At 41.1% G+C, this 23,053-nt stretch overlaps 1 protein-coding gene across 1 annotated transcript in view; it reads right to left on the bottom strand.

Annotated features, from left to right (window-relative positions):
• The window catches only part of HECW1 (HECT, C2 and WW domain containing E3 ubiquitin protein ligase 1), a 253,789-nt gene that overhangs the window by 211,598 nt on the left and 19,138 nt on the right, over nucleotides 1-23,053 (bottom strand). Inside the window, exon 3 of the mRNA XM_060156217.1 lies at nucleotides 6,007-6,101. Coding sequence (XP_060012200.1) covers nucleotides 6,007-6,101 — 95 coding nt within the window. The remainder of the gene's footprint in view (nucleotides 1-6,006; nucleotides 6,102-23,053) is intronic.

Genomic DNA, 23,053 nt, shown 5'->3' with positions numbered 1-23,053 from the left:
TCTTCCCAAAGTGTCCTGTAGGTCCACTAACACGGCACATGGAAGAGTCCTTTGTCATTGCCTCTTTTCTCATCTGTCTCCCCACTACTCACTTGTCCCATCCCAGGCAGGTGGCTTCATGAGGATGGGGGTTTATCTTGTTCAGTTTTCTGTACCTAGTCATTAGCACAGAGGAGCTCACTCACACATATTTACTAAAAAAAATTATTGAAGCCACAGGCTACACAAAGATGCACGAAATAACTATTGCTAAGCAGACCTCCAAAGTGGGGGAATCAGAGGACTGCATGTACTGGCAGGCGGGTAGGTGCTGAGGAGGTGGGAGTGGGTCCTGGGGAAAGAGGATCAGAGGCAGGAGACTCTGAGCACCATACATCACTTTGCTAAATTGGGAGTGAGATGAAATGGGGCTGTGGATTCTCAGCTAGAAGAAATTATATGTTCTGTCAATATCTGTCAACCTCTCTATCCCCCTTAGAAACTCCATTCCCATTCCACCCGTGGCTTTGTGGAATGGAGACAGAATTTAAAGCTACAATAGCCCAGAGATCTTGTCAAATACTGCCTCACAAAACCATGCTAAGGCTCACCAGTAAATGTCTGGGCAACACTGATCCCTTGCATGTAAATAAAGGGATCATGTGTGCAATTCTAGCTTAAGCACTTGACTTTACACTGATCATGTTTCATCTGTAGCATATGATTAATAGCTTCTACAAATCGAAATATTCCCTTAAATTCTCCCCTAAGGAAAGTCCAACAGAAATATACACGAAAGAAAGAAATGAAAAATTAGAATATTATACTGTGCAATTGCTTCAGACTTCTTGCAGTCTTAGTGTAACGGATTATTTCATTCAGAAACCAATTTTCAGAATATTAGGGACTGAGTCCTAGACTTTTGTCTTATCATAGGATCGCCGATGAAGTTCCTTTTTAGTGCCTGGTTTGACATGCTGCAAAAAATAAATCATGAATGTGTTGGTGAGGCAACAGGCAAAACAGAATAAGTTCATAAAAGGCTCCTATGGCTATTACAAAATCCAAGTCATAAAAAAAATATCATGTCATCTTCCCAAAATGTCATGGGACCAGGTTTCCAGATCAGGACTGGAAATGAGGGCAGATTTAAGAATATGATATGACTGTATGGCATGAATCTGGTGAGATCACGAAAGGCTTGATTCTGACTAAATCCTTACGAGGCACTGTTGTCTGATGATTTAAGGAAAATGGATCTAAACTTTCCTCAAGTTCCTCTTTCCTTGTGTAGAGGCGATTCTTTACATAGCATAACTGATTAAAAACTGAAATGGTGAAAAAATAACTGTTAGGAAATGCTTCTGTCCAGAAGTTTGTTTAAGGCTGTCTCCGACTCGGGGGCTGTGAAGATCACTGGCCAGTCTCTGGAGGATCTCAATGCTGGGACCCCCTTCCCTAGAGTAGTACAGTGCGTCCCTGTTAAAAAGAGAAGATAAACTCTCTGCTCCTTCAAGAATTTTTTTGATTCTCCCTCTTGACACATTTTGGGGTGAAGTTGAGACTCTATGTGGAGACACAGGATGAAGGGGACCCTTTGGTAAATTGGGAGATTTACCAAAATGTAATCACCCCAATGGATGATACATTGTGATTGATGGTCACCAAGAGCACCTTCCATTGGCAACAGGTCTTGCCACTTAATCTCTGCCAAATACAAGGGCACAAGATCATTTATTACAAAACCCAGGTGCCTTCCAAATTCACTGGCTTGTGTTCTAACAATTCTAGATGGCTGGTCACATCAGTCACCTGTGAATTAATTCTGCAACTAATTTTGTTGGAGTGTTTTCCAGCTGGTTTCATAACTTTAAGTTAGCTGTTCCACAGCTGCTTTATTATGATTTAAAATACGTTTTGAAAGATCTGCTTTTAAAACTCTCAAGACAAATATTACTATTGCCAACCTTAATGACTTAGAGTTTGGGGGTTATCAATCACCTATTTGTCTGTCGCAGGAGACCCAGACTATCTGTGGAGGAAAATCCTGACCTGATTCTACCTTAGAGTATGGATTTAACCTACATTCCCAAGGAAATGTCCTATTGAGTTGCTTTTTTTTTGAGAATATCAACTCTACCTTTGCTTAGGGGTCTGACAAAGCAAATGAATCTGTGAACATGAACTCACAGAAAGATATTTCAAGTTTTGGCAGAGAACTTTACTTTGAACTTTATGCTGTTCAATTATTATCAAAAGCTTGGTTTCAGAGACACTAGATGAAAATGGTAGAAGAAGAAGAAAAACTTGAAACGTTCACTTCCAATTTCTAGAAGTACAGACTATGTAAATAGATAGACAATAGCAATGTGAAGTAAGGACAAGAAACATCCAGCATAATGAAATCCTGAAAGGATTTCCACAATTTTTAACATTGGTGAAGACAGAGTAAGAGATACATTCTTGGGCTACACATGGTCTGGCCTCTCAATCTGGGGGACCCTCAACACTTGGCCCCAAAGAAGGTAGGAACATTCCATCCTCTGCCTGCCCCCTCACTCTAGTGGTCTCTCCCCCGCTCCTTGGGCCCCACCCCCTGGGCTTGCAGGTGTCATCGCTCCAACAGCCACCTATTTTCTGTGTCCAGAGGTCTAGTCCCCAGGTCTCAGCACTGCTGGGGGCAAGGGAAACGTGGTGGCCACTGCAGTGCCAAGTGATTGCTCCTCAGAGCAAGTCTTGGAAACGAGGCTCAGGACTTTGAACTTATACTGAGAACAGCTACGGATGCATCTGAGTCTCCGCACTATGGGAGAACCCAGCAGGCAGAGGGAGCGCCCTCATCCCATCCAGAAGATGCCCACCTATCAGAGGATGTGTGATGGTCCCACAGAGGGAAGGGCGGATGTATAAACCTCCTGTCGAGACACAGACCTGGAGGGAGAAGCTTGAAGGCTCACACAGTGGAGAGTGCACTGAGCTGAGGACTATTTATGCATAGATTTCTGTCCCTTGATGTATAAATGGAGAGGGGAGAAAACTATCAGAGGCTTATTCAGAGACTTTGAAGCACAAAGGGAAGAGAGCCTGGACAAAAATATTGAGAGGAAGAGCTTACTTTTGAAAATGATTTTCTACAGAAAATAGAAGAAAAATATAAAGCATATGCTAAGTGCTCCCAGTAAGATACAAAATCCATGAAAAACAAAATGCAGGGTGATATATGGAGGAAATGAAGTAAGTTATATGTTCTTTAGACCTGACACAATTAGGTCTGTTCCCCACCAGGCCTGTGACATTTCATACCCCTGTGATCTTGCACATGCTGTCCAGGCTGGGCCTTACTTCCCTTCCAAACCTGGCAAAGTGCTTCTTATTCGTGCTGGCTGACTCAGCCTGCACACCACCTCCTCTGAAAGCCTTCCCAGGGGTTGCAGGCACCAACTCACTGATTTCTCTGCACACAGCACAGTGGGTTTTCATACTCCAGTACTGGACATTTCAGACAGTATTATCATTTATAACAGAATAACTATGCCTTCTCTGTGACACAGCTTATATGACATGGATCTCTATGACCCTTCCTCATCACAGTTTCTGATATACAATTAAGACTAATAAATAAATGAGAGCCTCTGAAAGATAAATGACAACCTCTTTTTATCACAGGGACCTCAACAGATGTCAGTAGAACAAAGGCAAAAGATAAAGGGAAATGAGAAAAGAAACACACATATTGAGACCCTGTTCTGCTCAAAGCATTGAAGTGCTCGTTATACTAAAGGAAAATGGGAATCTTTTCCTTCCTTTTCAAAGAATTACGGTTTTAGCATAGTGCCACAAACTAACGCAATGACTTTCGGGACACGATATAGTGGCCATAGAGAAACAACTCTTCATAAGAGATTAGTGCAGCACCAGACATCCTCAATTCAAACATGGATACTCAAAGTTTATTGACAAGTTGATTTTGGAAAACTTGAACAGCCATTTCTGCTTAGAAACAGTGAGCTTAACTCCCATACCAAACTGCAAAGGCTTATTCAACCTGGAAGTCTGCTAGATTATATCAGTCACTGAACTGAGTTGCAGAAAGCAAAGGCTAGATTTAATTAAGCTCCACTAGCATATAGCCCATGGTCACTTAACCAAAAAATGCTTCCCGCCTCTCTCACAGCTGTGCTGTGAATCAACTAGAATACTGCAAGTAAAATGCCTTTGAAAAGTACACCATGGTACAGAACGATAACGTCCACCAAGAGTTTAACTATTACAGAACCCAAATGCACGTTAAAATACTCTCTTGCAGGAAAATGCATGCTCTCTTCTGCCACAGGACTCATCACCGATGAGGCAGTGGGAAGATTACCCTCTGCCCCGGCCAAGCCTGCCAGGGGAAAGCTGGCCAAGCCTGCGTCTGCACCACCTAGACTCCACTTCCAACCTCTTCCTTCTCTCTTGTGTGTTCAGTGCATTCCTGCTTTGTCCACCTCAATCCACCTTGCCTCTGGTTCAATTCAGACCCAGCTTCACTGCCTCCATTTAGCCCTCGCTCCTGCCTGAACAGCTGGCAACATGCTTCAGCTTTTCTGTGCACGCTCTTTGGAAGATGGACCTTACAAATGGGTCTGGCAATGGGGGTCCGGCACTCTGGGGATACTTCCTCAGATTCTCACACTCAGAGTCCTGACCCACCCAGTAAAATGACAGACATCACGTTCCAGTTTGCAGGGAGAGCGTAGGGAGAAATGGTGGGGCCAGGGAAAAGTGTGTCTGGTACCTCCCTTGCTTCTCCCTGCCCCTCCCGCTGTGTGTCCCCTCACGGGAAGCCCTGTCCACTCCCACCCTCCTTCTGCCCCAGCCCGGCGTCCAGTTCTGCTCCATCTGCCAGAATGGAAGCAGATGGGTTCCTGGGCCTCAAGCCTGTTTGTCTTACCGCTCCCACCAAGGACTCAATGCAATCCTCTTCAGCACATGGAAGAAATGACTTGTGAAACAGCAAATAGTATCTTTGGAAGAAATGACTTGTGAAACAGCAAATAGTATCTTTGGAAGAAATGACTTGTGAAACAGCAAATAGTATCTTTTAGAGCCGAAATTCTTCCTGAATCATTCACATTTCATTTGAATTTCTCTCTTTCTTCCTTCTCTCTCTCTCTCTCTCTTTTTACATAGGAGAAAGACCCAAATCTTTTTTACTTACACTAGCGTGACAAAGTCTTCAGTGGTTTTTGTTCAGCCTCCCCAAGTCAGTCATTTTTAAGTTACATGAAAGGAAAAGGAATGCCGTTTGTAAGGAGATTTCAGCTAGCCTCATCTGATGTATTGAGAACTAAGGTAAGAAGCACAACAGAGGTAAAAACTAGACTGTAATTGAGGAAAAGACGGCATTTATCACCATAGAACTAAGCAGAGCCACAAAGTAGGGAACAGAAGGTGTGATTTAAATGCCTGATCTACAGCTAGCTAACTGTGTGACCCTAGGTACATTACTTGAGTTCCTTGGGCACACTTTCCTCATTTATATAAAGAAAAAAAAGGATCAGAGATTCTAGTCTTTTCTAGGGCCTGTCATCTTATAATTCTATGACTAAAATCAGTCTAAAATCATAAATTCTATTCCAGAAATTTACTTAAAAGCCTAAAAAATTTGAAATATACAGAAATTCAAATATTTAACACCAAGGAATTAAAAAAAAAATGTGTCCCAAAGAGACTTATCATTCACTGCTATTACGCATGAGTCTATTAGAAATATCTGGCTATCTACTGAAGCCTGACATTTCTCTAACAACAAGTGGTATGTGTGCCTTCTAATAAGTTTACTTCGGATCTCATTCCTCTTCAGGATTTTGAGATGCGTTTCTATCTGTCTGTCTGTCTACCTATTTATAATCTATCAACATATCTCCATATGTGTGTGTATACCCCTACGCCCAACACACACACACACTAAAACATACGAACAGAGCAGGAAAGTAAAGAAGCACCAGAGTTAGTTCTGACCAAAGAGGAGGACACAGGACTTACAGGAGCTGCTGAGTTTTTGACGGTGACACTGGGGGTGGTGGCTCGCAAGGCTCCACTCACTCCATGGTAGTATTTGAAGCAGATCTTAGTTTCAGCTGAAAGACAAAAATAAAATGGTACTGAGAAGTAGGGTATAACCCAGGAAGAGAAGCCATGGCCAGAGAGGACTCCCCCAGGAACTTCTACCCAATTCCTCCCATGAGTCAGGCAGCCACACCTGGTAACCCTGCTTCACTTGTGGCTTCATGAACAGGTCCAACTTCTTTCTGAAAATCCATCATCCAAAATTGTTTTGGTTTTAGCATTTTGTACCCAAGTTAAATCCATCATTTAGACTTCTCAGCATCCATCCCATCCCATCAGAAGTTATTGCTTTTAAACTCTTAGTTCTAAGATTTCAGGTGGTACCAATCTGTTTCTTCTGTAATTTTCTGTTATTGAATTCACTGTGATTAGCATCTTGGTGATCTGAAGGAAGACTCTGAGAAGTTATGGAAATACATGGATGAGAGCCATATTTTCTGATGACGATGACTAGACAATAATGCTGAAACTCCATAACTTTTTGGCATTCTGTACAGAAAAGAATCTGTGGCCAACCTGAGTTTGGTTCATTGGAAGGTGACCTGCTTTTCCCAATTTACTGTTTATAGTATGTTCTTCTTTAAATCTGAAAAATGTACCAGGCTTTGTCTTAGTCCCTTACATTAATTTTGTTTGGAACAACATGAGGAATCTCCAGTTAGAGGTCCTGGTTCTCAAATGTGGGAATTTGTCTCCAATTATAATGTTTTTATAACTAATGTCTACAATTTTCTTAGCAAGCATTTTAATGTTCATTACGGAAAATATGGACAATGCAGAAAAGTATAAAAAATCTTCTATGGGTTTTTTTTTGCATACTTGAGCGTATGAACTTTAATAATGAATTTTAATCTTTTTTTGAAATCAACATTATTAAATAAGCATTTTCAACTACTAATTCCAAACTTTGTAGATAACATTGCTTGTTCTATGGAATCATTGAATCAATTTGTAACTTGGAAATACTTCCCTGATCTTGGAAATTTGGGATTTTTCCCTTAAAATTAATGTCTTTTTGAAAATTATTTTTAAGTTCAAGTTTGCTCTCTAGGATAATGGAGCAAAAATTGCTACTTCTCTACCAAAACTCATTCTCCCTTTCCTCCTTAATGACTGAATCTCAATTTTATTTTGGGTGGTAATGCCCAGATAAAGAACTACGTTTTGTAGCCTTGCTCGTAGATCACAGTTATGTTGTTTGCTGTTGTTATTTTGGATTTTCTATTATATGTAGTTGAACCTAAACCTAGCTAACGTGGAAAGGTTTCTTTCTATATATCATATAAATGATACGAGAATTGCAATATTCTTCCTTAGAAGATAGGACTATTTTAAGGATTCTCCCTTCCTGTGGCCAAACTGCTTTCCAAAAAGCGCTGTATACTTCCACCAGAAAATGTAACTCTGATCATCTCTAAGATAGCATCTCATTTTTATATCATTTATTTACTAGTGAGATTAAACACTGTTTATCAGATTTTAATTAGACATTTGTATTTAGGTGTTTTTTTTTAATCTATTGAATTGTAGTTGTTAAGACTTCCCACTGCCTGGATGATGTCTGGGTGTTTACCTTTTAGTGGACATATTCTTACTTTACATATATCAGTACTTTTTGTTTCCTCCCTTCATTCTTTCCCTGCAGTGATTTTGCATATCTGTGATTGCCTTTTAAGCTCTTGGTGGACAATCTTATAACTTAGTTCCATATTCTCCAAGGCACCCCACACTAGGTCTACAGACCTAGATCTACTACTGTCTCAGCCTGAGAGGCAGGTATCTTGTAGGTTAGGGATCATGGAGGGACCATGAGCAGCGAGCCATATGGCCAGGTAACCATACCGAGTCAGTGCAGTTCAGAATACGAGTTACTCTGCCTGTAGGTGCCAGTGAGATCGGCATGGAGGGGCCGAATGACCTCACCTCAAGTTTAGTTGCACAGAAGGAAATTATATATAACAGGTATCCTGGAAAGGCAGTACTAGCTTTCCTGTCAAAGAAAATTATCCCAGTGCCTTGGAGTAAAAAGGTCAGGGAAATTATAGACAGTCTTGTATTGAATCCTTTTGCTAGGCGAGCAGGTCAGTTCATGTTTAGAGCCAAGAATGCATGGAAACCTTCAAAGTATTGTAATCTTTTTCTGAAAAATCACTGGCAAAGGTTGTATTTTTTTCCTAAGCTTTTTAAGAGTCTGTTCCAGTATTTAGCAACTTGATTATTAATGGATCTTCCTTTTATTTAATCTAAATAATTGTAATTATATTATAAACTGTAATTTAAAATGATTCCCTATTTAGTCTTGAAAGAGATATTAAATTATTTAAAATTTCTTATTTAGGGATGGGCTCTGAAGGGAAGTCACCCACAAATGTTAAAACACATGCAAAAATATAATATACAAGTGATTTGTGGTATGGATTAAGATTACTTCACCTCGCAAAACTCCACGCTACTTTGGTGACAGTTACATTCAACTGGTCTGTTCGATTAGCCCCACACTGAGTTTTTGCAGAAGAAGGAGACTAAATATTATTTATCTTTATATTTCCGGTGTCATGTAGCGTAGGGATTCTCTATAAATGCCTGTTAAAAAATGACTGATGAACTACTGGTTTCATTTGATTGACTCCACTGCCTTACTGTTAACCCAGGAGCAGGTACAGTGTCCTGGTGGGTCCTAATTCTTCACAGAGAATTTTCCATGGCCTAATATTACATGACTTTTGGAATAGATTCAAGTATAGATAAAGACATTGCTACATTTTCGCTATTACTGCTGCCTCTGAGAAAAGTATCAAGGTTCAAAGGCCAAGAAATATTAGAAGGTTGTTGGTTATTATTTCAGATACTTCATCTAAGGAGACCTATGGTAGGTAGTTCTATCTTCCTCTGCTTTTCTAGTTAAAATGATAATAATTCAAAAACCCCCTCAAAGTCTGAACACAAGGCATCTCTGTTATAATAGTTTTTATTGTTTATTTGAGTCATTATGTATGTAGTAACAGAAGTTTAGGAAGGCACAGTGATCTAAGGAAAGAGTAGGAATGTGGGAACAAATCGATGTAAGTCCAGTTCTTGACTTGCCCGTCATTAACAGAGTAAGTTATATAGACTCTCTGGGTCTTAGATTTAATGTAGAATGGTGATACCATTGCCAGCTTTGTATGTATTGTTTCATGTATGGCTGTTGTACACAGCAAATGGAATAATGGGTGAAGCCTAGTATGCATGAAGTAGTCAACACATAAGAGCTGCCCTTCTTCATTGTATATTCATTTACCGTCAACAGAACTGTCTTGTATAGTTGTTCAGGCATGTCCTACATAAAGTTGTCCAACCGAGGGGTGAGTAGGGGGTTGAAATCCAGCCCATACTCCACTCACCAATGGGTGTAGTCCTTTCCCTTCCAGAGGAAGAGGTTGACATCTTAAAATCTCGTGGATTAATGGTGGACCTGCAATAGATCTCCTTATCACATTTTGGTTGCTTTTGCCTGGCACATGATTTGTTTTCAGATTTGGGCACGAGTGACCAGCTCATTCACAAAGTGGAATGATACTGAAGTTTCTACCTCTACAAATTTGTGTGTTTACAACTATAATTTTTATTGGGTGGGCATGTATTCAAAAAGTATAGACTGTTTCACTTTACTTATAGTATCACTTAAAGAAACAAGAAAACTATCGTTTTTCTTCCTCTCCATTTTTTAGGGGTTAGTAGGCCTGTTGTAGCACTTGAGACATCAGTATGTAATGATGGTAGTAGCCCTGGTGTAAGTGTAATATTTGATTTAGTTTAAAAATTATAACAAATTGGTCTTAACAGTTAATTAGCTCTTAGTATGCACCAGATCATTCATACTATTTTCTAATTTGGCCCTCACAAAATCCCTGTGAAGTACAGGTAATTATTATTAACCTTTTAAAAAAGTGCTTAGCACAATACTTGGCATATAACAAGGCCTCAATAAATGTCATCTATCATTCCTATTTTACATCTAAGGAAAATGAGGCCAAAATGTAAGGCCACTTATACAAGGTCACACATGTAGTTCATGGCAGCTAGGATTTCAGCAAACATATTAACTTTTCATTTGGTAATTTGTCTCTAAAAAAATTTTTTTAATAATGCTAGATTGTTGACCAGCTAGCAAAAGTGAACTTCCACTTTGAGTGATGATGTACTAGGTAATTCAGAGAACATCTAGACAAGCTGGAAAAATATGGAAATAAATCTGCCTGAAGTAGGATTGCTGGATAAAATACAGGACACCCACTTAAATTTGAGTTTCAGATAAACAGGGAATAAGTTTTCAGTATAAGTCTGTCCCAATTATTACAATGGACAAAAAACTAAAAAAAGTATTCACTGTTTATCTCAAATTCAAATTTTATTAGGAATCCAGTAATTGTTTCCTCCTAAAACTGGAAATCCTAGCCTGAGGACATCAGAGACCTAGCAAGACAATGGAAAATACTGAAGACAAGATCCAGAAGAAGAAAACTTCTGCTGTTTCCCTTGGTGGGGGGGCTGTGTTGATTCCAGAAAAATGCACTGAGAGGCTGGGAAGGTGAAAAGAACTTTCGACAGACTTGCAGGGCTAAGGGGATAAAAACTTAAAGAGTTCAGAGCCTGCCAAAGAGGAGGACTCTGCTAAGTCCTTCACAATTCAAGTTGGAGCCCTGAACAGCAGAACAGATACCAGAGAAATACACCAGCCCTGGCCCTTCAAATCATTTTAAGTCTTGAAATTCAATTGAGTTTATTCTGGATTGCTAGGTATAGCCCAGAAGGAAATGCAGATCCTCTCAGCAGGAAAAGAACCCATTCTAAGCCTCAAATTATCTCCATAAGTTTTCATTTACAGTGTCCAGTTTTCAACTAAAATTGATCAGGCACATGCAGAGTATTTTTCTACTGGTAAAAATACCAATAGAAAGACCAGGCACTATAAATAGACTTATAGGGTTTTCAGATATCGGAGTTATCAGACACAAGCTTTAATGATCATATATTTAAAGCATTCAAAGAAATAAAATATAAGATTGAAAATATCAGCAAATAATGAAGACTCTATAAAAGAACAAAACAGAAAATTCTGGATCTGTAAAACTACAATTTTGAAATAGTGTACTCCATGGGTGGGTTTAAAGCAGATTTAACAAAATACAGGAGAAAACTTAGGAAACTGGAACATAGGTCAGAAAAAGAAATCCAGAATAAGGCATGCAGAGAAAAAGCATATAAAATATTGAAGAGAAATAGTAAACATATGTGATACTAGGGGGTGGTCTAAAATACCTGTAAATTGTAATCCAAAAAGAGAAGAGAGAGACAGTGGTGCTAAAGTTAAAAATTCTCCAAAAGTTATGAAAGACATCAAGCTATAGATACAAAAAGCCCTATGAATCCAGAAAGAACACAGCAACCAGACATCACTGTAAAAGTTCAAAAAAGAAGAAAAATGATCACTTCATCAGCCAATGAAGAAAAGAGCTCGGTTACCTTCACAGGAGCAACAGTTAGACTGACAGATGACTTCTCAACATAAACAGAAACAATGGAAGGGAAAGGAATGACAGCTTCAAAGTGCCGAAAGAAAATAACTGTCAACAGAGAATTCTGCAACTGGTAAAAGTATTCGTTAAGAATAAGGTGCTTACTCCTGTTGCTATCTGGACATTGCACAGGTTGAAGCACCACAAACATCTGAACTTCATAGCAAGTTTTTAACTATCCATATGTTACAATGTCTGCAGTGCAGAAATGCCCAAATCTCATGAACAGAAGTGTGATCAGAGTTGATAAACTAGACAGACATATGGATCACTGCATTAGCGAAATGTCTTCCATTGTGAATCACTTATTTGTGTAAAAGGAACCAAATTATCTATGTAAGTAACATTCTTTAGCAAGAACAATGAACGTAAGTCTATGAATATTTCATTTGCAAAATAGACGTGAGACAAATGTAAACCACATCCTCAAAATCCAGGAAACCCAATTTTAACTCAAGAAGCTATAATCACTGTGAAAGAAACAGTTTCAGTAGTAATCTAGACGGAGTAATGGAAAGTACAATATCTTCAAATGATCAAAAAGATCAAGAAGCAATGCAATAATAAGACATAAATTAAATTTTGAGTCTGAAGAACATTTAGCTTCAGTAAGAGGAAACAGCAAGAGCAGTTCTTTCAAAGAAATAATCAACATTAATGGTATAAAACCTGAGGTCCTCCCAGTCTATCCTACATGGCAGTATGTTCGCTTGTACTTGGTTTTTTATTTAAAAATATGAATTAAATGGGTTTCAAGAAATAAGCAGCTTAGAGAAAGACTGTGACTTTTGATCAAAACAAAAGGAAGGGTGAAGGGCTTCTTAACAAATGGAATGCACTTGTCAGTGCATTGACAAGGCATCTAACATTGCAGATTCTACTACATATGTAAAGATATAACATTGGAAAGGTATTTTAATTTAAAGTTGATATTGCCTGCTAGATCTCATTAAGGTAGAGTTTTAAAGCTCCTCACACAGGGGGCCCTGGTTTTAGACCAAATCCAAAATGAAGCAGTCACCTTTAACACACGTTTGTTCCGTTACATTTAATCTCAGCAACTTGAATCCAATACCTCATTCAAAAGAAAAACATTATATAAGTGTATAAACCATATTAAGTTTTACCAAAAAAAACTTTGCTCTCCTATAAACAGCCCTGAAAGACATGGTGTTTCTATTTGGTTCTCAGATGATATCTTTTGTAGTAAAATTCTCATTAAAGTAATATATGACTCTAACAGAAAAAAGTCACCTTATTATATTAGAGAATATCATATTGATTTGTCAAAATTTTGTAATTTGGTAAAGATATAATCTTACTTGGATCTGCACTTCCAGAAATGATATAGAAAGCTGTATTATGGACTAATTATATTCACTTTGTACAAAATTGGAAAATAAGTGAAGAAAATAAAGTCATAAATTTTGAATGAGCAGAGAAGATATTTGCATCTTTAGGTATTCCACATTTGCCTAACATAAAAATTGCCATGTGATAAAGTCATGCTTCTCTAATAGCTAACTTATGATTATTTGAATGAAAAATGGTTAATTGTAACTTTTTTTCAATTGTGTTAACTGGTACATCTTTTTAATACCAAGAACTGTATATCATTTGACTAATTTCCTATTTAGAACAGCAGCATAAATCCTATGTTAATGCTTCAAATATGGTACCACAGCAAATGTGGGAGATTGATGAAAATGAATCACTATGTGAAATGATGCTAGAACTTTACTTTATGGGAAGTACTTATTTCGGGTGTTACAAGGCCAAATCCAAACTCAAAAACAATCCAATAAATGCTTTTCTGTCCTATTTCAGTGCTGGTTATTATCACCCCCTAGACAGTGTTTCTGTTCTCTGGGATCACCGCATGTGGAGTGTTTGCTAAAAGGCAATTAGAGCCTTCCTCTTCCTGCTAGGATAGAGTAATTGTAGCAGATTAATGCTTCTGCTGCCAACTAGATAAGCTTTTTTTAAAAACAAAATATTTAAAGCACTGCAGAATAATGGAAGCAACAAGGACCACAAATTCTAGACGACGGAGTACTGGTGAGACGAGCTGATTACCTGCAGTCCCTTTGTCCTGGTGGCAGGGAAACCAGCAGAGCTGCTGTGGCCCTCTGGGGCCAGAGTGAAGGACCAGAGACCTCAAGTACCCAGCTGGTTTCCCCTCAGACATTTGCTGAATCCTGCATCATGAAAACGTCTGAAAAGTGAGCCGAAATCTTCTGTCTCTTGGTGCTGAGGAGACCTGGCAGGGAGAGTCACGGAAGGGTCCCAGGTGAAAACCCTCGGCTCTCCATGAAAGACCTGGAGAGGGATCTCTAGGAAGAGGGCGAGCTAAAGGGAGACTGAGGCTTACCAAGACTGGACTGCACTCCACTAAGCTCATCCTCTTATTGGGTCAAGGCCACCAGCACCCCAACAAGCTCACTGAGGGAAGAGCAAAATCTTCTGAGGGAAGATGCCATCGCTGAAGTATCTACAATATTCCACACCCAGTTTACGGCAACTGAAAATCACCAAGTATGATAAGAGACAGAAGCAAATGACCAAAAGCAAGAAAGAAAATGGAACTAGGATCCTGATATTGAAGTCATTAGACAAAGACCTCAATGAAACTATGATTTTATACATGCAGAAAATGAAGTGCAGACTTTGCCAGAAAATTAGAACCAACAGAAAAGAATCAAATGGGGATTTAATTATTGAAGAACCAAAGAGTTGAAATTAAGAGCTCCATATGTGGGGTTAGCTGCAGATCAGATACAGCAGAAAGAGGGTTAGTAAAGTGGAGCATAGGTTGATTGAAAATATCCAAGGCTTCCCTATTGGCGCAGTGGTTGAGAGTCCGCCTGCCGATGCAGGGGACACGGGTTCCTGCCCCGGTCCGGGAAGATCCCACATGCCGCGGAGCGGCTGGGCCCGTGAGCCATGGCCACTGAGCCTGCGCGTCCGGAGCCTGTGCTCCGCAACGGGAGAGGCCACAACAGTGAGAGGCCCGCGTACCACAAAAAAAAAAAACAAAGAAAGAAAATATCCAGGTTGAAGAAAGAGAGAGAAAAGAGGATGGAAAGGACAGAGGAGAGAATAAGGGACACAGTGGAATGAGTGGGGCAAAGGCAACTTTTGAGGAGACAATAACTTATTTTCAAGCCTAGATAATAACAGGAATCACTTGTAAGCATGTCGTAGTTAAACTCCTGAAATCCAAAGGCTAAGGGAAAAGTCTTAAAAGCATCAGAGTAAAAAACAAACAAAAAACAAAAAAACCAAACCTACATTATCTTCAAAGGAAAGACAAAAACACTAAACTTGATTTTTCAGAAGACAGAGAAATGACATTCCTAAGTGCTGAAGAAAAGAACAGCTAACCTAGAATTCTCTGTATCTCGTGAAATCATTGCTCAAAAGTGAAAGTGAAATAGTGATGTTTTCAGACAAACAAAAACAGAGAGGATTTATCACCAGTAAGCTTGCACTAAAAGGGAGCTCTTTCTGTTAGGAGGAAAATGATCCCAGAGAGAAGGAAGGAGGCAAACAGAACAGGTTGACATGTGAATTAGGCTCTGCTTCTTGATTTGGGTGCTGTGTACATGGATGTGTTCACTTTCTGAAAATCCCTAAACTCTGCATTTAAATTTATGCCCCTTTCTATGTGTGTTTTGTGCTTCACTTAGGATTTTACCAAAACAAAGCAAAACCAAACAAACTGTTAAGGGGAAAACTTACGGCCTTACATGCATACACAGAGAAGAAGAATAGCCCCAAACCAATGAGCTAAGAATCCATCTCAAGAAGTTAGAAAAAGGACAACAAATTAGACCCAAGGAAAGTAGAAGGAAGGAAATAATAAAAAATAAAAGTAAGAGCAGAAAGTAATTACACAGAAAACAAGTATATATAGAAGATCAAGAAAACCAAATGTTGGTTCGTTGAAAAGACTAATAAAATTTAAAATCCCTGCCCAGTGAAGCGTAGAGGATTAACATGTATGTGAAATGAAACAGGAGTATTGCACAGCTGCTTGCACTCTGAGCAGTCCTCCCTCCTGGATGGAGTGGGCTGAGCTGTCTCAGAGCTGCCCTGGGGCATTCAGGCTGAGGTGGGGGTTCCCAACAGATCCTCCAAGGCCAAATACAGACCGCAAAGTCAAGTGCCTTCTCTGTCATATATTTTTGTCCCAAATCCTGGCTTACTGGGGTGGGTCTCTGCATTTCAGTCCAAGTGGAGGGGAGGGTCATGGCTGGTCAGACGGTGGAGGACTGAGTTGCCTGGAACTGAGATAGGACACAAACCAGAAGGCTGTAGACTGACAGACTACCATACTGAAGAGCTCCAGAGGTAGAAAGTATGGGTCCTAGCATGAAGGCAGAGGGCCATACCGAGACCCTTCCCCATATCCTGTGCTGATTACATATGTCTTGAGTCAGCTCTTGACTTGCTAGAGGGTGTTCCAGAGGTGTTTCTGGGAAGTACATACTCTTGTTAGGTGTTAGCCAACCTCTTCCAGATTAGGTACCAAGAAATGTGAGGATATACTGCGGGATCAGTCTGATGTATGAAGAGTAAGGTTTTTGAGAGTGTGGGGTGGAGGGGGGATGCAATCTCAGCATGACTTTTAAATGAACCCTTTACAGTCAGGGAGAGGATTTTGAATATCACCTTTTAAAACTGGATGGAGGTGAGAGCCACAAATGAATGGCAGGTGGCTATTTTAGAAGATGTAACAGATGAACAGGTTTCATGATATTGGAGCATGAGATACCACATAATTTCACAGAAAAGAAGGGTAGAGCTCAAACTCATGGCTGGTCAGGAGGCTGGGAGGGTTACAGTAACCCTTTGGGCTAACTAGGTATATCCTTGGCCACACACAGATCTTAGGAATGGTAGTACGAGGCAGGGTATACTTTCTGATGTGTGGTCACCAGACATTCCTGTGACCTTATTAACAGGGCTGATGTGTTACCAACTCCAAGGGCGCCATTCACACAGAAGTCTACGGAAATGGCTCTCCTGGAGTTATGTAGCAGGCAACCATGCTTTAATCTCGTGAATGGGCTGCATGACAAGGTGAAATCCTCAAGGGTAGGCTTCCTTGGCAAGAAGTACAGGAGTCCATCCTAGTGGGGAAAAAACTGCTCTTACCTGGATTCCCCCTTTCCTCTCAGGGTGTCTCTCTTTTCTCCCTGCCCAGTTTTCCCTTGGAATCTAGGAGACATCGTTAAAGTTTCTCACAATTTGATGCTCAGTTGGGACTAACTGGTCAGCTGCAGATGGGGCTGAATGACCATAGTTTTCTATGGGAAGAATTTTGCAGCCTGGGAACACTCAAACCTGTAGTTCTGGGCCCCGAGAGCACCCACCCACCCACCATTTTGGCTTCCTGGTACATAGAACTTGGTAACTCAAAGCACATATAAAAATGCTAGGCCATCTGGCATGCTGCATATTGGATTGGCTGCTGCCTTTCTCAGTTGCAGTTGATTCTATAAAAAATTAATAGACAGAAACCTACATTCAATAGAGTTAGGAAACCAGAAAGGGGAGCTGTCTCGCCCTGTGGTGATAGCAGAGCCCAACAGGAAGAAGAAAACCTCCTCTTCTTTCCTGGCAAGGACTCAGCCAATGAAAAGCCATGGACTCTGTTTACTACAGTCCTTCCGACTTCCTTATCCTCTCTATAAAAGTGTTCTCCTGCCCTTGCTGTAGGGGGACGTGCAAGTGGCTCACCGTGGTTGCAGACCCTGAACTGTGGTTGCAATTCTCTGCTGATCCTGAAAAAATGATCTTTGCTGGAGAAATATCTGGCAGTCTATTTGTTTCAGGTCAACAATTCTGACCTGGGATACAGTAACTGGATGCTGGGTCCTTCTAAGGGATCCCTGACACCAAAAAAGCAGCCTGAAAAAGGAACACTGCACTCCATTGGTGTGGGTTTCATGAAAAAAAAAAAACATTTGCAGGTTTGGAGTTTACTGGAATTGTTGCCTCTTGGGAAAAAACCATGTCTGAGTGGAGGCACTGATCTTGAATATTTGGCTGATTTGTGGAGGTCAACCGGGAAGGGTCTGCAGACATGAGATGCTTTGACTGGGCAGGTTAGTGTCAGGGCTGTTAGAGAAGAAAGGGATGAAGGAGGCACAGATGCCATCCTGTAAAACATGGGAACTATCAACGCAGGTTAACGGTGCTGCCTTTGTTCAGCTGGCAGGGGCTCCCTTTTTGTCTAGAATGTATAGGCCACTCAGCTGAACTGGAAATTTCAGCATCTTTTTCTGGGTAGGCTCAGCGATGTGTCTATACCAGATGACCAAGAACCGTCCTGGAGGAAAGCGTGTGGAGGTGGAAGAGGTGATAGAAGACCCTCTGCACACCAAATTCAGGCTCTTGCTTGTATGGTACTGACTCTACCACTTACTCGCTTCTACCCTTCCTCTGGGTACAAGAACAAGGCTTTATGAAATTATTCCCATCATGCACTCAGTTTAGCTTGGTGCCCACGGACAGCTTGGAGCGTCCTATAAGCTTCGTATCATCCTCCCGTGTTTCGTACGAGGGCTCTCAGGACACCTTTCCTGATCCCTTTGCTGAGTTCCATGCTCCTGCCTGTTGTCCAGCCTCAGCCGGTGTCAGCAGCACGCTCTTCCTGCTACTCTTCGCTTGGCCTCCGGGGACCTGCCGACAGAGGGCGCTGCAGGGGCTGCGCAGCCGGAAACCCCACCGGAGGTCCAGCCGAGACCTGAGCTGGAGCCGAAAGATGGAGACGGAAGGAAGTCTTGCCCATCTCCATCCCGGAGAGCGGGCTGGGTCTTCTTTCAAGAGTCCAACCCTTGTAAGCATTTGCTTTGTACTGTTGTAAGGTCACTGTGGTCACTTCATCTGCGTCAAGTACCCAGGACTTCCATTTAACTGGTCTTGATGTTTCTTAACATTGAGTTTGCCTGTATTTTTCATTGGGAACTGCCGACGATTAGGCTAGTGAAAAGGATGAAGTCTAATCGTAGGTTATTTTAACTATTACTTCTTTTCCATGTTCCCATACTCTTTTTACTGTTTCCCTTCTATTATTATTTTTTGTTTAAGTTTGACATAATCCACTCTTCCCTCTCTGAAAAATATTTCATATTCCTTCTATTCTTTGACTACTTATCTTTCCCTTTGTTAAAGGCTCAGCCAGGCCTTAAAGGTTTAGTTTTCACTAGAAATTTGTGTTCTCTGTTACAGAAAACTCACACTGTAAAATAAATCTCTTTTTTTCCAAGGGTAACTATTCATGGAGAGAGAAAGAGACTAACAGGTTTTAAATATAAGGAATAGGAGTCCCATGAAAAGGCTTTAAGTCTATGGGCTCAAATTTATAGATTCTGTATAAAAGTAGGAGTGTTTCCTATATGTCATTCTCTGGTAGAGGGTGCAGTATTCATAACTCTATTTTTTTCCCAAGGAGATGGAAGCATAAGACACAATTCCCCACTTATTAGACGAGTTCTCTGGTTTGGATTTTCAGCTCATTGGCCTTGAGCAACCTGGGAGAAACTGGCATTCATTCTGGTCAAGGTTAAAAACAATCAGCTCCTTTTTCCTTTCTGCGTTTTGTCTGCCCTCTTCCCTCCAGTAACAGCTGGCAATAGCAATGTGGGCATAAATACGGACCAGGTGCTGCAGACTCCGGTTTTGCTTGGAAAGAGGGAAACATGGCTTAGATTAGCAGCTGCTGCAATGGATGAGGCATTGCTTGCATCTTCTAGATTTTGTGGGTGTTGGTGGGTTTTGCAGTATTCTTGGGTTCCATATCAACTCTGGAATTTGGGGCAAGTGAGATACATGAGAATTTGTGAGGAGTTTTTACTTTTTCCATATTATTTGGATTCTGAACTCTTTCCTGGCTGTCCAAGGCTGGTGTGGACAGTATAGCTGTCATCATTTGAAAATGGCCTTGGAGTTGACTAGAGACCTATCTTGGCTAATGTCAGAGACTCCTGGGGGTGACCTCTGAACTGGCTCCAGGTACGTAGTGTCCGGGAAGGTACACACGGTGTGCAGGCAGGACCACCCTGACCTCTGTGGCTCTCTGTCTTCACCAAGAACTCTGCAGCTGTGCGTGACCAAAGACTTGGCTGAAAGGCTCAGGGGGTCAAAAGAGAAGAATGAAGTGGAAACACGGAAAATTCTCCCTTCCCACTGCTCTGCTGGCATCCACTTCCTGGGCCCGAATCAAGGGAGGAGGTGCTACAGTGTTTGGTGAGATTTCCAGTGTGGACTGGGCTGTGTTCACTAGACAGCAGAGTCCTCTGCTTTAAAAGGTGGTACCTCTCTGCCACCTCCATACTCCAAGAAGCTGGGTGGGTTAGTTGACTCTGTTCTCTTTGTGGTACCCTCTTGCTGTGGGTCTGACCAGAGATATTGTGGCTTCTGCCCTCCATCTGTGTTTCTCTGTCTCTTTGTCCTGATGGCTCAGGGGCCATCGGTGGGAAAGATAAGACATGACGGTTGTAGCCCTTGAGCACAAGTCTCCTGCTTCCTGCACAGGTGTTTTGAGCACTAGCTTCATTCATTCATTCATTAACTGAATAAATACTTACTAAGGAAGGCCCTCTAAGGGGAGATGCTACCAGCAACAACAAAACTCTTTAAAAATGTTATTTTTGCTGAAATGATGGATGCTGTTTGATATTTTCCTCAAAGTTTCTAGAGGGAATAAGTAATACTTTTAAAAATGTGTACACAAATTGGATTTATACACATATAACAAATACATTGAAATGAAGGACATTCTGGATTTGTGTGGGAGGAAGTGACTGAAACCTTGGATAGCCTCTGTCTTCTAGTTTGACTTTCTCACAGCTCTTTACGGTGGGAACTATGGAGCTCCCCATTCAGAATCATCTGGAGGGGAGGAAGGCCATGTTCACCATCTTGACTTTCCTTCCTCTAGTTAAGGATTTGCTAGCCCAGTGACAAATGGGTTCCCACTTTGATGCCCAGATAATTTCCTTGCCAATCACTCCGGGAGGAAAGCCCCCAGCACTGACTCCCACTTCAGAATTCTATCTAATGTATTACCTGGTATCCAGCCCTCCATGGGATCAGAACTCTGTACCAAATCTCCACCTTAGTGGTGGGGACCCTTCTGGCCAACTTTAGCCTTGTCAGGACATCATGGTGGCTAAAGAGCAGGCTCAGAGGTCAGACTGCCTGGGTTCAAGTCCTGACCCCACCATTTGTTTGTGACTTGTGAATCTTAGACCAGTTGCATTTATCTTCCTGGACCTCAGATTCCTTATCAAAAAAGGGGGAAAAAAAACCCTACCACCTAGGGTTTTCATGAAGATTAAATGGGGCAAGATGTATGAGGCACTCAGCATGGTACCTGGCACATTGGGAGAGCTCAGAGACAGTTAGTTGCTGCTATTACTATTATTATTCCTCTATTCAGGACAGCAGCCTTACCCCAAATGATAGCCCAGGGGTGGGATCTTGTGAGACCTGCACAGATTCCCCAGGGACAAGCACAGGCCACCCTCCTGGGATGGCTGCAGCCACCTCATTCCCATCTGCTGTGTCTAATTGGACATATGGCAATGAGCTTGCTATGCCCTTCAGATACCTGGCTGTAGGTCCAGACACGGCAGCTTAGTTAGGTCAGTTTCTCTTGTCTGCCCCACATACTCTCCTGCCAATTTGGCCTCTGTCGGCCCTGGCCTGCCACAGGCCTTTATGAGAGAGCTATTGTCCCCGTTTCATGGAGATTAAAATGGGCACAATACTCCCTCCTTATCTTGCTGAAGCCCTCTCTGGAGGCAGAGATATGGAGGGCCTCTGCAGCCCTGGTTATTTCTAACTCCATGTGTCTGCAATTTATAGTAAAAGAGATTCATTCTGTGTATTGAGTGGCTTTGAGGGGGATGGAGAGAAACCGTTCTGTAGAGTTCTAATTTGACTCCACCACGTCTGTATAAGTGAAAATCACTCCTGAGTTCTTCCTGTGTCGTCTTCTTTCCCTTCCGATTAGGAAGAGGGGCACCATAGAGTGGTCAGCATAACACATTTTTTTCCTTCCCTCTCTTCTGTCCCCATCCTGCCCCACCCACACTTCTGACTGGAAGTCCATAGTGGGTCAAGGGCTTCCAGGAAAGTTTGGACTCCTTAACTGTTCTCTGCATCCTGTTCCTTCCAACTCCTCATGGACCTCAGTTCATTAAACATCCCTTCTGTGTCCCGCATCTCCAGCATGCCCATAGACCCTTCCCTTGGGCTGATGAGCACAAGCAGATAAGCCTGGTTTAAATTCCAGCTCCACCACCTGCCACAAAGACTACCATGTCTCTGAGACTGTTTTCTCCTCAAATGCAATGGTGATGGCACCCAACTCATGGTGCTCTTATCAGCGTAAAATAAAAGGCTGTATTCAGACTATACTACAAAGCTACAGTAGTCAAAACATATGGTATTGGTACAAAAACAGACACATAGATCAATGGAACAGGATAGAAAGCCCAGAAATAAACCCACATCAATTAATCGACAACAAAGGAGGCAAGAATATACAATGGAGAAAAGGCAGCTAATAAGTGGTGCTGGGAAAACTGGACAGCTACATGTGAAAGAATAAAATTAGAACATTCTCTAACACCATATATGAAAATAAATCAAAATGGATTAAAGACCTAAATGTAAGACTGCATACTGTAAAACCTAGAGGAAAACATAGGCAGAACACTCTGACATAAATCACAGCAGTATTTTTTGGATCCATCTCCTAAAGTAGTGGAAACAAAAGCAAAAATAAACAAATGGGACCTAATTAAACTTAATTAGGTTTGCATAGCAAAGGAAACCATTGATAAAACAAAAAGACAACCAACTGAATGGGGGAAAATATTTGCAAATGCTATGACTGAAAAGGGATTAATATACAACATATATAAACAGCTCATACAACTCAACATCAAAAAACCCCAAACAATCTGATTAAAAAACAAGCAGAAGAATGGAATAGACAGTTTTCCAAAGAAGAAATGCAGATGGCCAACAGGCACATGAAAATATGCTCAACATTGCTAATCATCAGGGAAATACAAATCAAAACCACAGTGAGATATCACTTCATACCTGTCAGAATGGCTATCATCAAAAAGTCTACAAATAACAAATGTTGGCAAGGATGTGGAGAAAAGGGAACCCTTGTACACTGTTGGTGGGAATGTAAAATGGTGCAGCCACTGTGGAAAACAGTATGGAGGTTTCTCAAAAAACTAAAAATAGAACTACCATAAGACCCAGAAATGCCACTCCTAGGTATATACCTGAAAAAGATAAAGATACTAATTCAAAAGATACATGCACCCCAATGTTCTTAGCAGCATTACTTACAATAGCCAAGACATGGA

This window comes from Lagenorhynchus albirostris, chromosome 8 (genome assembly GCF_949774975.1).
Source record: "Lagenorhynchus albirostris chromosome 8, mLagAlb1.1, whole genome shotgun sequence".
Taxonomy (NCBI): domain Eukaryota; kingdom Metazoa; phylum Chordata; class Mammalia; order Artiodactyla; family Delphinidae; genus Lagenorhynchus; species Lagenorhynchus albirostris.
The sequence above is the reverse complement of the archived record's forward strand: the minus strand, read 5'-3'. Positions and strand labels throughout refer to the sequence as shown.